Source organism: Suncus etruscus, chromosome 7 (genome assembly GCF_024139225.1).
Source record: "Suncus etruscus isolate mSunEtr1 chromosome 7, mSunEtr1.pri.cur, whole genome shotgun sequence".
NCBI classification, from domain to species: Eukaryota; Metazoa; Chordata; class Mammalia; order Eulipotyphla; family Soricidae; genus Suncus; species Suncus etruscus.
In genome coordinates this window covers 112,897,757-112,916,444 of record NC_064854.1, presented here as the reverse complement: position 1 = coordinate 112,916,444, position 18,688 = coordinate 112,897,757, and the positions used below count along the sequence as shown (strand labels likewise).

The 18,688-nt window shown below is 39.1% G+C and overlaps 1 protein-coding gene across 2 annotated transcripts in view; it reads left to right on the top strand.

Moving 5' to 3' along the window:
- Nucleotides 1-18,688, top strand: part of PTPRG (protein tyrosine phosphatase receptor type G) — an 837,085-nt gene that overhangs the window by 690,853 nt on the left and 127,544 nt on the right. For both annotated transcript variants that reach the window (XM_049777272.1, XM_049777271.1), the window contains exon 8: nt 5,107-5,299. In XM_049777272.1, the coding sequence (XP_049633229.1) occupies nt 5,107-5,299 (193 nt within the window). The remainder of the gene's footprint in view (nt 1-5,106; nt 5,300-18,688) is intronic.

Below are 18,688 nucleotides of genomic sequence, written 5' to 3'. Positions count from 1 at the left end.
TTACTGCAGTACTCTCATTTTGGTCCTTCAGAGAGATTATTTTTGTTCGTTTTCTTTAGAGCTATTCTTATTGATGTTCAGGCTTTATTCCTGGCTCTGTGCTCAGAAATCACTCTGGAAAGTGCTCCGAAGACTGTATACAGTACTGAGGATCTACCCAGGGTTGAACATAAGCAAGGGAAACAACTTGTACTATCTCTCAGATCCCCAGAGAAATCTTAGCCGTCAGCTCAACAAACAATGACAATAATAATAGTAGTGCTAATACAAAAAAGGCACTTACTGTATCATAAGGATATTTTAAACATTTTTATATAGATATTCATTTTATGGTAATAGTAATTATTATGAGGTAGGTAATATTGTTTCTATGAGTCAGAATACTGAACCACAGAAGGAAATACTCTGGTCAAGGTCAAACTATTGTAGTAAAGGAGCTTAAAGACAAGATTTCAAACCCAGGTGATGAGAGTAAGACTTTTGAAGTTAGAGACCCATTGAAATGAGGGAATATGCAATATGAAATTAGGAAGCTGTTGAACACTTTTGAATAGAGGTGTGATTTCATCTTATATGCATTCTATCTGGATTGCTGTGTGGCAGATCTGAAAAAGTCAAAACAGAGCAAGTATAAAACATGTGTAGTAAACAGAGACCCAGAGAAATGTAGGTCTGTGGTATGTGGTCTGTCCCAGGGCTCAGTTCTGTATGGGGCAGCCATTTTGCATAGCCCTAGAAGACTCTTTACTTTGCAGTTCTGTAGATGATCTTTCTTGAAAACCAACAAAGAGGAGGTTTATTTGGTGGTTGAGTTCACCCTTAGCAAGTGTGATTACAAGGGTAAGGCAGGGACCAAGGAGCAAGTCAATGGAGCTGTCAGATGGTGGGTCAGTAGATTTCTAGCCCATCTGCTCTTTTCTTATCTGCCAAATGGAAAGTGTAGATTATAGATTGTCATGCCTTTTTTTATTCAAAGATCAGCCATTCTAGTTAATAGCAAAAGAGGCTACTGGCAATTTTTATTCAGCTGAGAACAAGAATAGGATTTCATGAACACTGCCTACCCACCAGAGGACATTTGACGTGTCTGCTAAGCTTTTCCTCTTTTGTGTGACTGTCAAGGGAAACTGATCCAGTTGACAATATAATATCGTTCTGGTCATCAGTTCACTCTCAGAACCATCACATCTTTCGCTCAAAATCTTTGGGCAAGTTGAATAAGTGACAGGGAAGCAGCTGAACTTTTAAACCATAGTATGTCATTAAGCTTTAAGAGCAATTGAAGCAAAAGCATTTTTGTGTTAAATTCAGAACTTGCCTCCTTTTTACTTTATATGACTAATTCTTTCCTGAGACCTTCGAAATAAGCTATTTAATGCTAACTGTATAAGCCAGGATTTCAGAGAAGAAACACAGTATCCCATAAAATTGTGCTTCGGAGATGGTCTTACAAGCCATCTCCTCTGGCATTTTAGAGATGAGACAATTTTAGAAGTGACAGCTGTCTTCTCCAAAAAGCTTTCAGTTTAACTTGCCAGTGGATGACGGCAGCCTAGTCCAGTTACAATTTTTTTTTAATTCTCCCTGAAAATTAAGAAAATTTTCCCTCTATTCAACTCACGTCTCTTGGGCTTTAATTTTAATCAATTTCCTCTGATTTGGCCTTCTTGGGACATGAAGAAGAACTCGTAAGCATCTTCCACATGCAGTGTCTTGAATCAAATGATTCCTTACCTTTTCTTTAGGCAAAACAATTTCACTTCCTGTAACCTTTCCACATAGGATGTTTTCCTCAATCTCTTTCATCATTTAGTTGGACTTTCCCTAGACTGTCTCCAGAAGGTCTTTGTTCACTCCTTTCATGTAATTTGAAAACGCTATTTTCTGTAAGAAATCCTGAAATCTCCTGAAATTTTGAGGTGAATTTAATTCTGACTGCTGAGCCTGTTAAGTAGGACATATCACTAGGTTTGAGTGATATTTCTTTCTAACACCTCCAATTGCTTTCATCTGACTGGGTCACACTTAGAATGGTCTGCTTCCCTTCATTTTCCCACTGTTCATGCTTTTTTTCTTCCTTCACTAAAAATTAAAGAAGGAACATTGGAAAGATTCATAAAAAAAACAACTCCTGAACAGTATTTATGTGAGTTATTAGAAGAGAACTAGATGAATTATAGAGAATTGGGGTTGCATATTGATAATGATCTACTTTGGGTTTTTGTATGTTTGTTTTTGTTTTTCTGTTCTTGATGTGTCTGTGTTTGATCTCAGGGATATGTGACCCATGGTTTTCTGAGCTACATCCTGACCCTACTTTTTCTTCCTTTATTGTTGTTATTTTCGGCCACACATAGCAATGCCCAGGGTTGACTCCTGATTCTGCACTCAGGAATCATTCCTGGCTCCATATGGAATGATGGAGATTGAACCTGGTTCAGCTACATGCAAGACAAATAAATGCCTTACCTCCTTTACTGTTTTTTCTTTTTCTTTTCTGGTTTTGCTTTTTGATTAGTTCAAAAACTATCCTGGTGGTATTAGCTTGACAAAAATAGAAGTTTTACCATCTTATGCTTGCAAGAGAATTAGAAAGGTAGAATGATGGGTGGGCCTGTAGAATTAAGTGCTTTTACTCTTGGGGTAGGGAGAACAGGTGAAAAGAGGTCACTTCCAGGCAGTGCTCAGAAGGTCTCAGAGGCCCCACCAGTGAGTCTTAATCTACCTACTTGGTTGGTGGTTCAAGGCCAGGGCCCTAGAATTTGATGCTGCATTGGTCTTGTGGTGCCAGTGACTTTCCATGCCACCCTGGAGGTGCTGGGGCCTTCAGAGTCAAATTACACAATTTGACCCTCTGGGGCTGCTCATGACAACACTTACTCAAACCACAGTGTGGGCTAGGGATTCAAGGGATTCACTGTGGTTGGGTCTTGCTAGGCATTCACCCTAGTAAATCCACCATCTTCTAGCCCTTCTTTGATTCTAATACCCAGAGAGTTTTAGGCTGGAAGCCCATTTTCTGTGAGGCTGTTGAGTAACTCTTGAGTTCCTCTTAGGCTTCTTTGTGACCCACTGGAAGTACAAGTAGTATCTCCTTGAATTTTTCTATATCAATGTTAAACACCTCCTGAAATTCCTGAAGTCTAGGCAACCAATCAGTGTCAAGGCAGTAAACCCCTTCCTCACTCCTTACTTCTCTCCTGAAGAAGAAAACATTTTGTGTGGACATTTGAGGGGCCTTTGGCATTTCATTTCCTTCCCTTATCCTCAAGAATTTTTTTGTTTATTTGTTTTTGGGTCACACCCAGCTGTGCTCAGGGCTTACTCCTGGCTCTATGCTCAGAAATCGCTCCTGGCAGTCTCGGGAGACCATATGGGATGCCTAGATTCGAACCACCATCCTTCTGCATGCAAGGCAAACGCCTTCCCTCCATGCTATCTCTCCAGCCCCATCCCCAAGAATTTTTGATGTTCTTGATGACTGGGCAACTTAGACTCCACTTCACTTTTTTGGTGACAAGAATAACTTTGTGGTCCATTGGCAACCAATATCTATCCTTGTCCATCTTCATAATAATTATTAAAACTAAAATCCAATGAGCAGAATGCAGAGGGCGCTGAAAAATCCTTTTTGATCATAAAAATATGAACTTGAAATCCTAAACTATTCTTCTTTGTTTCTTCATAAAAGGTCTGTCAGCAGTCTTGTGAAAAAAAGAGTTTCTTAATGATATCAATAGTAATAAGTTGCTAAAATTTACTAAGAACTTATGGAGCTGAGTACTAAATAATCTAGTAGATTTGAATCTTGAGTCATCTTATAGGTTATACCTGATTTTATTTATTTGTTGTTTTGGGGGCCACTCCTTTGTTTGTTTGTTTTTTGTTTGTTTTTTGGGCCACACCCAGCGGTGCTCAGGGGTTACTCCTGGCTGTCTGCTCAGAAATAGCTCCTGGCAGGCACGGGGGACCATATGGGACACCGGGATTCGAACCAATCACCTTTGGTCCTGGATCGGCTGCTTGCAAGGCAAACATCGTTGTGCTATCTCTCCGGGCCCGGGGGCCACTCCTAACAGTGCTTATGGCCTACTTCTTGGTTGATGCTCACACATCATTTCTGGAGTTGATGCTGGGGTAAAGAGGTGATCTGGACAGGCTCCAAACATACAAAGCATGCATTCTAGCCCTTTGAGTTTTTCCCCTGGCCCCTAAATCTGTTTTGGAGATAAGAAAATAGTGTGCCTGTGATTACCCATCACTAATGTCAATTTTGAGTAGTTTGAGTTGCCAACCAAGCATACATTTAGCAGCTTTGTGGCTGCACATCTTTGCAGAACTGGATCTCTACTGAGTAGGTAAGAAGAGGCTTGGTAAGAATTAAATCACTGATATTTATTGAGCTTTCCTATGCCGGGAACTGTTTTTCAGCATTGTCCATGGATTATCTCATTTAATGCTGCTGACACAAACCTGGTGGGGAAATGCTGCTATAATTAACACAGTCTTCGGAGAAAGAATTGATGCTCATGGAAGCTCAGCAACATTTTCAGGGTCATAGAGTGATTGGGTATTGGAGCTAGAATTTCCACCCAGATTGTTTGACTCAGACCCTTTCAGTTTCCTCATATCTCATTGTTCCTAAGAAATAATGTATGTGTTGAGGAAGGGGCATAGGTAGTACAGGAGCAGACCCATGTTCAGTCTCAGAAACCATACATGATTCTCTGAATATCATCAGGCTCTCTCTTGAATGCAGAACCAGGAGTAGTACCTGAGCACTGCTGGATGTGACCCAAAACTCAGTACCCCAAATTGGAAAAAATACTTATGCCTTGCCATGAAGTCACTTTAGAAAGATTGGGCTCCCTTGTTTGAGCCACAGTCTGAGAGTTCTGAGATGAAACACTTTCCTGTTGCAAGGACAAATCTACACAGAGCAAAACTCTTTGATGGAACATTCCAGGAACAGCCTGTACCCCACCGGGTATTCTAGACTTGGCAGCAGTGACTTCTGTTTTATGTTCTGTTCACCCAACCTCACTTGGGGCCACGTCACTTTTCTGATGGATGTTCTTTTTCTCTCTCTCTCTCCTCTCTGTCTAGCTCGAGGCTTTTTATTCCATCTTCACCACAGAGCAACAAGACCATGTCAAGTCAGTGGAGTATCTGCGAAACAACTTCCGACCACAGCAGGGTCTGAATGGCAGGGTGGTGTTCAAGTCTGCTGTCCTCGACGCCTGGAACCATGACATGACAGACTTCTTAGACAACCCCTTGGGGACAGAAGCCTCTAAAGGTAGATCTGGATTAAGTGCACTTGCCCAGAGGAAGATGTCTAATCGTAAATTGTTGTGAATTAAAATGGCGTTTAAACCCAGCCAAGTACCAGAATTTTGCATTAAGAGCCTATGTTTCTCAGCTAAGAGAAACGTGTCCAGCTTCTAAATAGAGGCCATTGTGGGAATCATTTCCTTGACATAGATGTATTCAAAATTGCCTTTTGAATAGTCATATATTAGTCATCCACTCTGTTCCTACCTTGTGAAGAACCAGTTCATGTCTAAAGAAAGCTTTCTGATGTCTTATTTTTAGTCTACTTCCTGTTTGAGATACATTTGTCTCTGAGTTCAGACTTGAGTTTGAGTTGCTACCAGCACAATAGTAGGTATGTAGGAATCTTGCAGACAATTATACCTGTCAGAACTTCACAAAGCACTAACTATTAGGGATGTTTGAATTTATTTTTCTTTATTTGTTGGGAGAGGGAGAGGATGGGGTCCCACTCGGGGCTTACTCTTGCCTTTGCACTCGGGACCATTCATAGCAGATATTACAAAATTGTATGTGGTGCCAGAGATTGAATCTAGGTTCGATGCATTGAAAGGAAGCATGCTACCTGCTGTACTATCACAACATCCCCAAGGGAGGCTTTCTAAAACTGTCACTGAACAGCAGTTCTCATGTTCAGTAAGCATGCATTAATAATTTTCAAGTATCTCGATCTTTGTCATCCGTGTCTGCTTTCTCAGGTAAAGTAAACATGAATTTCTCCTTCAGAAAACTGTAACATCTAATTCTGCCCACAGAGCCCAATTTTAAGCTTTATGATTTGTCATAATTGTGACCTAGAGAACAGAGTAGCACTTAGAAAGATAGACTGATCCAAGTCCTAGCATTTGGAAGGGAGGGAGAACTAAGAAATGCTCAATGGGTTGTAAGAGATGGAACATTTCCAAGCCAGTGCAGTTCTTTAAAATTATGAACTTGTGCAATAAGGAAAGAATCTTGATCATTTATCAACATTGATTATAAGATTGTGGGAGTTTTGCTGTGTTGAATTATGGAGGTTTCGTTTGAAGAATACTCTTCTCCATCCCAATAAAAAGGCATATGTTTATTGGCGTATGATCTGGATAGGTACAGAGGAAATGAGATAGTAATCCACAAAAAAACTGCATTTTTGATAATAAAAACAGGTCCATTTTCCAAGTTCATGTATCTTTGAAAAAAAGGTAAAATAACAAAACAGGAAGGCATGTTTAAGAATCTGATTGTTTCATTTCTGTTTCTGCTTTTGTTTGTGTAGAGTCAAGAGAAACTTGTCTGGACAGATTCCATGTAGAAACAGGAGATTTAAGTAATTTGGGGCCAACACATTGTCAAAGACTTTTTTATCATTTGTCAGCTTGAAATGCTGGGAGGGATAAGAAGCCCTTAAACTTGTGAAATAGATTGACCTGGCACTGAAAATCTCACATGGCACGCATTTTTTAAACCAAGATAGTAATAAAGAAAACAATCAAACAGAACTTTTTCTCCCTAAAGAATTTTACTTTAAGGAAGTCAGACCGTTAGGGATTGTGTCTTCATGAGAGGCAAATGTAAAAGAAGTGGGGAAAGAAGCATTTATCTCACAGTTGAGTAAAAGATCTGGTACCTCAAAATTCCTGAGGTTACCAACAGTTCAAAAGTTGTTGGTTTTTTTAAAAAATAATTTTTATGTGACCAAAGTAAATTATGAGTCTTTCACAGTAATATTTAAGGTACATAGTGATAATGAATCAGGGCATTCCCACCACCAGTGTTGTCTTCCCTTTATCCCTGTTCCCAGCATGCATCCTATCTCTCTCTCCTTTGTCCCCCAGACTGCTAGTGTAACTGGTCCCCTCTGTGTATAGCTTGTTGTAGATTGGGTATCAGTTTTGTTGTCGTTGACTTTCTTGAAAAGATGGACTGAACATTCATATATTAGCTATGTAGAAAGAACATGTAGTTCTTAGTATTCAAGAAAGTTAGAAAATGGAATAGTTGCCATTCCATTAAGTTGTCAAAGTGAACAAGACCTTTGGTTTAGAGGTCTTCCCCTGAATTGGAGAGGATCCCTGGATCTCTCCTCAGGCAGCGAATCAGTTCTTCATTGTAAAAGAATTGCTATAATTAGAGAGTTTCCTTTGCTGACTCTGTAGATGTGTAAGTAATAAAATGTTTTGTGATCTTTCTAGAAGCAGAGAGAATGGAAAGTGATATTTTGTTGTTTGGTTTGGGTAGGCCACAACTGGAGATGTTAAGGATTTACTCCCAGTTTTGTGCTCAGTAGTCACCCTTGGCATTGATTGGACGTGTTTTAGGGATTGAACAAGGGTTGGGTCTGCTATGGGGTAAACACTTTACCCTTGTACAATTGATCTGATCCTAATTTTTTGTTTTCATTTTTTTAGAGTTTTTTTTTTGTTGTTGTTTTTTGTTTGTTTTTGGTTTTTGGTTTTGGGGCCACATCCAGTGATGCTCAGGGGTTTTTCTTGGCTGCACTCAGAGATTGCTCCTGGCTAGGAGGACCATATGGGACACCTGGGATCAAACCAGGTCTGTTCCAGATCTGCCACATGAAAAGCAAACGCTATCACTCGGACCCCTGATCCCTAATTTTTTAATTTTTTTTTTTTTTACTATCTGTGATTGCTTTTCTGTGTGTGTGTGGGATATTATTTATTTATTGGCTTTAAGACCACAGATGCCTATGCCTAGGTTTTTCTTCAGACTCTGTGCTCCTGTTGGTACTCAGGAAACCATATGTTGTAACAGAAATTGAACCTGGTTCACTTTCATGCAAGGCCCAAGTGCCTTGATCTCTGCATATCCTCGATCCAAATTTATTTTTATTTTTAAAAATTATGATTGTAGTACAGGGTATAGAAAAAATACACATACATGTACAACTTGTTGACTTTTTAGCATGAAAATTTTATGCCACTAATTTTATAGGACCAGAGAAATAGTACAGGGATTAAGATACTTGCCTTGCACATGTTTCACTGGGGTTTGAACGGGTAACTGTATATGGTCCCATAAGCACAGAGCCAGAAGTGGCTATTCATCAAAAACACAAAAGAAAACTTGAAACTAGCATCACTCTCTCCCCAGTAGCACCTTCTCCCCATTGTACTATCTTTCCAGTTCCTAAAATTTAGTCTTTTCAGGTGAGTACTTTAGTAGGTTTTGATATAGTCACCAGGTTATGTAATCAGTACTCTGTGCACTGCTAGAATACTAGAATACTTTAATTCATCCCCCAAAGAAATTTTGTGCTTAGTAACTATTACCTTTTCTTCTTTCCCTTCTCATCCCCTTTCTTCTTTCTCCCCTGCCCCAAAAAACACTAATTTAATTTCTTTCTCTGTGGATAAACCTAATTTAGATTTTATAAATAAATTGGAATCATATATTATATGGGTTTTTTTTGATGTCTAGTTTACTTCACTCAACAGTTATTTTAAGGTTTGTATTCAAGCATGTATCAAAATTTCTATTTTGTAGACAGATAATATGATATTGAATGAGTGTATGCTATAAAATCAATCCACACACTGAATCTTCTATCCCAGGTGAATGAGTCTGAATCAGGGTCATGCATGAAATCATTCAAACCAAGCTGAGGGTGAAACACGTGTACTCTGGGCAGTCTTCTACCTCTTATGGAGAACCCCACTGCCTGCCAGAACTGCCATTTTTACTGAGTCCAGATAAGACCCCTGGGTGGAGCAGTAAAGACAGTGTAAAGACAGATAGCTCAGACTATCCTGAGCCAGTTCCACCCAGGTTTACAAGTAAGATGATCTATATTTTGGGGTAAATCCAGGTTGTAAATAAATGTACAAAAAACCCAGGATGATCTTTGTTTTAGGCAATATAAGATATAACCGAACAGTATGCCACATATTATTGTCCATCTATTAATTTATAGATTAAGAGGTTTCTTTGGGAGAGACTCTTAAGCAGTGCTCAAGGCAATCAGGGACCACTCTCAGCATTTCTCATCGAACTGATTTGGTTGTTAAATACAAGGGCTTGAAGATGCAGTGCTTTTTAGGTTATGCTGTGCTGGGTATTAACCATAACAGCACTGTAACAGTGCTTAGGAGCCTCCAGGGCAGAACCTGGCATTACTTAGAAGGACTCTTTGATGTGGGGGACCAAACCTACATTGGCCAAGTGCAACCAACTTTCTTAACTTCATAGTTTCTTTTCAGCCCTGACATTGAGAGTTCTTTTTCTTTAATTCTTACTTTTTAACTGTTACATAATGCTGCTAGCTTTGCTCATATTCAAAATTCTCCATGAACATATGCTTTTAGTTTTTTTGACTATAAGCTTATGAGTCAAGTTGCTGAGTCATAGACTAACTTGACTTTTACCAGACTGTTTGTTTGTCCTAATTTGTTTATATATTTTTTTGGTTTGAGTCCACACCCAGCTGTATTCGGAAATTACTCCTGACTATAGGCTCAGGAATCACTCCTGGTGCAGCTGGGAAGACCATATTGCATGCTAAGGATCAAACCTGGGTTGACCACATGGAAGGCAAATTCTCTATCCACTACACTCTCTCTGACTCCCCCAGCAAATTGTTTCTGAAGCTGCTACACGAGTTTTATGTTCTTATTAGCAGATATTAGGATTTTAGTTTTTCACCCCAGCTTCATCAATGCTTTTTAAATATCATCTGTATATTCACCCTCCTCAATGTTGGCATATAATGGGATATGACCCATTTTACTCAATAAAACTTAGGTAATTCAAATACCCTATTGGCCAAATACCAGCCACAGATATTGATAATCAGCAGCAACCAGGAGGACTTGGATTCTTATTTTCAGAGGTAGGAAAAACATCCTCGAAGGAGGGAAGTGTCAATCCAGAGTGAGAGTCCCTTTTTCTTCTCAGTATTTCATAAGTCAGAGTTCAAGAAGAGAACAATGCCATTCTCTAATGTTCAGATCATTTGGAAAGAACAAAGCTTGTCCAATTAGCATTTTCTATCTAATCATTATGGAAGCTTTCAATGCCTAGGAGAGCTATGAAGCTAAGCATGAAATTATGAATTTATGGGCTGTTGTCATAGAAGAAGAATAAATTAATTATATAGGAGAAGAGCCAGTAAACAACTTTGTTTAAGAATTAGATAGCGGGTTAGATGGTCTCTACTTCAAATACTCAACTCTGGCATCAGAACATGAAAGCAGCCATAGAGAAAATGAATTATGAATGAATGAATATAGAAAATGCCTTGCAGTTAAATTTCATTCACACAAAAAGATGGCAGGCCAGAATTGGCCTAAGAATTAGAGTTGATTGATCTCTGCCCTAAGGTAGGGTTCAAGCAAAGGTGGAGAACCCAGACAGATTTCTTGTAGGGTGCATATTCTCTGTCTTATAGATTAAAATAGGTAGACATGAGTCAAAGAAACTGATCCTACTTTATGAATACATTTCAAGACTTTAAAACCAGCTAAATGTTTATTTATTAACTTGGTAACCAAATTCTTACCAGTTTACCTTAATATTTGGTCATCTTTGCTATCAGAGGTGTTAGCATGGCCTTAAGGACTGAGCATCATAACCCACTTTTATTCAAGTTACTGCAGTCTTTAACTTGCATTCATTGACTTTAGGGAAGGCCTGAGTTAATTCAACTTTATTGTGCTCTTCTAGCAGAGTGACAGCACATACTGGAATTGAGAAACTGGAATCTAGCCTTTCAGTGTCAAGCATGAGATGCATGATCATGTACGACACCATTGGAAACGTCATCTCAATATTCTATTGTTGCTTAAGAAAGATATAATGGATGTCATCTATGAAAAATAGAAAGCTTCAATTTCAGTAAATGGAAACAGTCGTTAGGCTCAGTGGTTTTGTTTGAGGGACACCCAATTTGCCACTCTGCCCTTTGTCGGTAAATGATTTGGACAGACTTTAAAATGTAATGGGCTGTCATTTCAGTTCTTTAGCAACACAGTCCAGGCACATGGAAGAGCATTCAGTGCTGAGTTATGAATACAGTTTATTGTGAAGAATTTTGGAAGAGAGAATGGAGAAAAAAATAATTTTCCTCCCAGCAACATGAAACATATGGTTTATTAATTTAACAAAATCTGTTCAAATCTCAATGGAATCAAAACCACTTGGTCTTATAATTTGATTTGATGGTTTGATTAAAGTGACACTGTATAATCTAATATAAGCAAAGGAAATGAGAGGATATAGAACTGTCCATATACCCTTCAGTGCTGGGGTTTGTTTTGTTTGTTTACTTTGTGTTTTGGAGAATGATCTTAACTTCTGTTGATAGATGGATATCTTTGCTAGCTACATTTTCAGTGCTGAAGTTTGCTTCTTGTTCTGTTAAAAGCAGCTTTTAGTGATTTATACCACTGTAGGAGAATTCCTAAATAACTATCTATTTTAAGTTGAAATACATTGTGAAAGAACATCACAATTTGCACTCAAATTAGCAAACAAAGAAGTAAATTCTCTGATTGCTTTTCAAAAATTTGACATTGAAATTGTGGTTTTCTGCTATTTTGGGAGAAAATATTAACGTTATTCTATTTTCAGTGTAATAATTTCCAGTCACTAGACTAATGAGTTTGAATTACCTTATCTCATTAAAAAAAAGTTCTGATATGAGCACTTAATTCCTTTGTAGGCAGCTGCCCTCCCCCAAAATATTTCCAAGAAGTTATCTTGTTACTTTTAAAACTTTGAGCTCAGAAAAGTACCAAAAAAAAAAAAAAAAAAAAAAAAAAGAATTCTGTGGCTTGTAGACTATGTTCAACCTCTTCTTTTAGAAATGGCCGTTGGCCATTTTCCTTTTTAGTTTTTGAGTAATTCCAAAAAAGAAAACAAGTAGAGCTGCTTTTAATTACTTATTTTGACTTTTGGAGGGCCTGACTTATGTAAGGTATTATTCCTAGCAGTGTTAGGGGTTTACATGTTGGGGATCAAACTTAGGTAGATCAAATGTAAGATAAGACCCCTGTACTTTTTCCCCCAACCCCTTGAGCTATTACATTTACATTGCTGAAGGTCCAGAATTCTCACACTATCCTCATAACAAGACCATACCATGTTTACAGTTGTATGCCACTTACTGATAATGAGAGAACTGTGAGAAATGCCTTGTGAGGTGATTTTTTTTGTTGCGCTAATGTGCTAAAGTACAATTGCACATTAAAATGGTATGGTGTGTTTATACACAATTCAGTTACACATAGTATGGTCCATTCTACTATTCACACATGCTATAAATCTCTGCCCAATAAGAGCACTGGTGTATGTGAGCAAACCAGTTTAGCCCACAATCATGATTGTTTATTAAAAGCATTTTGACATGATTGTTATGATTTTATATGAGTTGATGTAAGTTTGATTTTGATGTGCCATAATGATGATGTTTCATAGATAATTGATATTTTTATTAGTTTGAATTTTTGTTAGTTTCAATTTTGTTTGGGTAGGTTATACTCAGCTTTGTATTCTGGGGTCAGTACATATTCTGGGGTCAGTGATTATATGGTGCTGAGACTCAAGAGTAAGGCTGGGCCCGGAGAGATAGCACAGCGGTATTTTGCCTTGCAAGCAACCGATCCAGGACCAAAAGGTGGTTGGTTTGAATCCCGGTGTCCCATATGGTCCCCTGTGCCTGCCAGGAGCTATTTCTGAGCAGACAGCCAGGAGTAGTAACCCCTGAGCACCGCCGCGTGTGACCCAAAAACCAAAAAAAAAAAAAAAAAAAAAAGAGTAAGGCTTCCACTTGGTGAAGCATGTGCTTCAGCCCTTTGAATCATCTCCCTAACAATTGCTATCAACTTTTGCCCCATAGTTCTGTAACCAGTGAATTCCTTTACAAGAGCCAGACATCCTCATCCACCACTGAAAATGTGTAGCTGACTATGGTTTAAAAGGCTACAAGCTGGGGGTGCCAGCTGCTATCTTAGACTCTTCTTATTTTATATGTATTTCCTTTCATTCTCAAAACAAAGTCTTTCACAGTTTACTTCTCATTTATCATTGACGAATGAGTTCTGGATACTTGAAAAATCAAGTTAACAGTTGAGAATTTCTTAACTATGGAACTATGTTTTAGTAGCACAAAAGAAACAAATCCACCAAAGATAATAGCTTTGATGTTGTTCAGAAGATTACTGCCCTTGCACACAGCCAACCCCTGATAGACCCTGGTTTGATTCCCTGCCATCTCATATGGTCTCCCAAGCCTGCCAGGAGCAATTTCTGAGTGCAGAGCCAGGAGTAACCCCTGAGCACCATCGGGTATGATCCAAAAAAAGGTCTCACTCTTAAAAAAAGGAAAGAAGATTACATCATATGGAGCTTTAAGATTGATAAAGTATGGGATAGATAGCTCAGAGGACAAAGTACATGCAGGAGCCTCAGATTAAATGCTTGACTCCAAAGAGTGCCTGAGCATGGATTGGAGTCCTCAAGCACTATGTATGACCAGTATGACCCAACATAGAAACAATAAAAGAGAAATATATGAAATGTGGTAGAGCAATGAGGATGAAATACCCCTGGATATAAACCTGTTGGGAGAATGTAACATTCATACAAAGTTTTTGGAATGTAAGGACAGATGGAAAGGCCTGTAGACAGCAACCAACATTGAAAAGTGTATGTATGAGAGCGAAGTCTTCAAAACATATTACTTGATAAGGAGTTTATTATGGGTATCTGTGACTTCAAGTGTTTGCTATCTCAAAAATACTGGATTCTTGATTCTGGTGACATGTTTTATATGACCCTGGGTTCAGTCTCAGCACTATACTTTCCTCCTCCTCCTCTTCTTTTTCCCAGTACCACTATATATAATCATGTTTGTTTCTATGTACTGTTGAAAGTACCACTTTCTGCCACCACCTCCTACCCCACAAAATCTAAGTATTCTTACAACAATGGTAATCTTTTGGAAGGCTTTAAACAAGGCTGTGGAATAACCTGAAGATGTAACTCATAAATCTAACTGTTATTTGAGGAACCTTAGCCAAACACTTAGGGTATAATCATTTTTTTTGTCAGGGGGAGGGGGTCATTCTCTGCAGTGCTCAGGGATGACATTTAGGGACCATACAGTGTCAGGATTCAAACAAATATTGGTATATCTCTCTCTTCTTTCTCTCTTCCTCCTCTCTCCTTCCCTATATATCCTTGGGGTAGAACTTAATAGCATTACCATAGTGGAATTTTACTGTTAGTTGTGTGGATTTTCCTCCTAATTTATTCCTGGTACCCTAAGAGCTCTCTAATGCTGAGACTGCCTCTCCCTTCCACTCTCCTTCATTGCTTACGACTGGCTTTTTTGGAAAAATTAAACTGGATGGATCAATGGGTATATATATGAATGGATGTGTAGATTAAACCAATTGAGACATGTCAAGTATCCCACAATATAAAAGATCGTTGCCATCAGAGCTGGTATAGTTGTAGTAATCTTTCTTAAATTTAATGATTGAAGTTTAGGTCACATGTTTACACTTATATTGGGCTTTTAATTTTGTTTGGGGGAGGTGTGTAAGCCATCTCTGGTTGTGCTTATTGGTTCTTGTGCATTGCTAATGAACCAACCATGTTGGTTGTGTGCACAATTAGCCCTTTATCCCTTGAACTCACTTACCCCTATCTTTATGTTTTTGAGGTTTTAATATACACAGTTACCTTAATTCACCACCACTATGTGCCCAACATACTCCACCAATGTCCTCCCTGTCTTCCTCCCCATTTTTGCCTACCTACTCTCCCCTACCCCACCTACTTAGTAATCTTAGTCCTGTGATCTAGGGCCAAACATTTGCTATTATTTTGGACTGTCTAGATTATTGTATTGACTCTTATATACTACAGGTGAATGGGTTGAAACTAGTTGCTTTTTACAATTATTTTTTGTTTTGTTTTGGTTTTGAGCCATAACCAAAAGTGCTCATGGGCTATACCTATCTCTGTGTTTAGCAGTGTTCCCTGGCTGTGCTTGGGTGTAGTGCTGGGGATTAACCCCTGAACTCTTCCTGCATCTTCCAGTCTAAATATTCTTATTAGAGGAACATAAATTGGCATTTGAAGCAGGATTTGACACCACACTCCCAGAATCTAAATTCAAAGCAAGTCCTGAGATCTGGCATGTTGTCTTTCATCTTGACTGAGGCCACATGGAAGGAAGAATTTGGTTCATAAAACCGTTTTCTTTCTATCCCAAGGAATAGCCTCTCAACCACCCCTAAAGGCTGAAAATCGCTGAGTCACTTAAACTGGCAGCAGCTGGTGGCAAGGATGCTCCAGGCACAGCTGCTTTACACGAGAATTGGGAGCTGACATTGGTAGCAAATACCAAAATTGTCTATTGTTTTCACAATATTTTCTCAGTTTATTAGGCAATTAGGCTGGCTCTTTCTCCCTGTTTTCCCTGGAACATCTATCTCACTTGCTTGTCTTTATGTCTCTTAGCTTTTTCCATGCTGGAGAGGCCTATGTTTTTGTTTTGTATTTTTTTTCTTGATCATTTCTTTCTCTCCCCTCACATCTAAGTAAGTTTAACTAAAAATAACCTTGATGCACTTTTAAAAAATCATAGGCAGTTAAGTAAGTTATGGGCAGAGTTGGAGGTTAAGGGCCAGCTTAGCACCTCTCTGTGACTTCAAGTGTTTGTTATCTCAAAAATACTGGGTTTATGTGTGTGGGCATAGTGTTCTTGAGGAATAGAGAAAATGGCCGATATCCTCAAGTCTTGATCTTCGTCACTGCATGGCTTACACCCAGCACTGCCAGATATAATCCCTGGTGCACTCCATTACCACTTGCCCACACTCTGTATTGAGCCCTGCAGAGAACAATCTCTATTTCCAGAAACAACCTGGGGACAAGGATGTGACTTATTAGTAGAATATATATTTTGCATGTGTATGCTCCAGTGTTCAATCCCCAGTCAGAAGCAGGGAATAGTTTTTAATTTTTCTAACTGCATGGTTCCTCCCAAAGCCCGAAACTCTTCGAGCTCTTAATAACTTACATGCATAGCCTGAGGAGCATGAGGCTTCCACATGTCTGCTTGCATCTCCTTGGAGGCACATGCTGCTTAGCCAGGAGACCTTCTACCTTTGCACTCTTCCCACCAATTCTGCCAACAAACATCTGGTTGAGGTTATTTCTCTCCAGGGACAAGGGGCATAAACTGCCTTCACAGAGCATGAGATACAATTTTCCTCACTCCCTGACAGCAGAGCCTGAAAATCAGAACCTTTCTTTTTCTAGGGAGTTTTGGACCACACCTGTCAGTGCTCAGGGGTACCCTGGAGGCGCTCGTGTACCATATGGAAAGCTAGGGATCAAATCTGGGTCAGATACATGCAAGATTGCCTTACCTCTTGTATTATTGCTCTGAAGCAGAATCGGAATCTCTCATGACTGGGAACAGGAAGAAGAACACTGACTTCTCTCCAGTTGGAATTTTCGTTCTTGTTCCAACATAGTATTTATATCCCTCTTGAGCCCTCTTGATTCAAGGTGTGATGCCACAGCCATGTCTCAGGCCAGAATGAGTATTGGTTTCGTTCTGCATCCATGCTTATGTTGAGAAGGCATTGTGCAATCTCTGTTCAGATATCAAATATGAATAGGTCTTAGCAGATGCCCATGTGCTATATATCCATGCTTCTGAACTGGCACCAAAAAAGGATTATCAGGGAAGAATGTGCCAACTGGCCCATAGGGAGACCTATGCTCCTCAAAATATAGGCACCAAACACCAGAGGTTGCCAGGTATTCAGACTGATCAGGGCTCAATCTTCCATCTCTATATCTACTCAGTGCAAAAATAGTAATTTTTTTTTGTATGTGTGCATATGTACTCCCAAGGTTCAATCCATGGTGTCACATATCAAAGCATGCTTGATTATCAACTGGGGTTGCTACCTACTCATAGCCTGATCTCTTCAAGTGAATGACAGGTTCCCTATAATCCTAAATTCCTTTTCATTCAGCCCAAGCAGAAATATTGGAGGCCAGTCCTCCAGTATTACAGAGTCTATAATCATTATCATGTGAACCTATCTAGGGTAGAGAGAAAATACATGGTTAAGACTCTTCCATGCATGCAGCCAACTGTAGTTTAGTCTTGATACCACATCATCCTCTAAGCACTTCCATAGGTCACTTCTGAGCACAGAGCAGGAATTAGCCCTTGAGCCACTTAAGTGTGGCCCCAAACCAAAACTTTTCCTTTTCAAATAACCAGTTGGTGCAGTTGCCATAACTAGAGGTCAATACAAGGTTGAATCTAAATAATGAATTGTACTCTATGACACCTTCCTAGTCCTGAAGTGGTAACTCAGAGCAAATAAGAAAGGAGATGCTGGGGCCGGAGAGATAGCATGGAGGTAAGTTGTTTGCCTTAGGATCACCATTTTATTTTTTATGGAATATCTTTATTTAAGTACCATGATTGTAAACATGTTTATAGTTGGGTTCAGTCATAAAAAGTACACCTCCCCTTCATCAGTGCAACCTTCCCACAACTGATTTCACCCAACTAAGTAGGTGAATATAAGGGGAGAATCAAGATGCTCTTTTAAAATAGAGCAGGTTGCACATTTTGTGCCATCTAATTCTAAGAGGAAAAAAAAATGGACTCTAATGAGGCACTCTTGGTCTAGTGAAACATACTCATCTCGAATTGTTGATTTAAGTGAAATCCCATCTAAACCCAATGAACGGTATTGTTACTGGTTGATGTGAATCTTCAACATGCCACCCAAATCTCTGGCAAAGAGCTTATAGGATCTTAGATCTTTGGTGGTGTTTAGATAATGGTCTCATAGTATGAGGATCTCATGTGACTATTCCCTTTTAAAACTCAGATGCCCTGGTTTTATGCCAAAAGGGGAGAAGGGCCTAATCTGACTTGAATTGAGCATGACATACTTCCTACATGCTACCTTGTCACTACCACCTTCTCCTGAGGGTCTGTAGCAGATACAGGGTGCATGTGTTGGTGCTTGTATGGGAATTCACTTTTCTTTGGCTGAGACGGTTTCCCATTATGAATAGCATATTATGAAGCAATACCTGGTCTACCTCGAGTACACTAGCTGATCCTAAAGACTTTTCTTAGAGCCTCTCTTAAAGAATACTCAGATTTATATTAAACACACCTTATTATGAACATTTGTATAGATTCCAGTATTATTTATTTAGTCATACACCATAATTACCACTCTCAAATCTAGCTTTGCTATTAGCCTATGTGCAGTCATATATGAAGGGCTAATATTTCAGGCCCCAGTTTAGATTGCATGAAGTGGAATAAAGCCAAAACAATAGCCAATCTCTGGGTATTAAC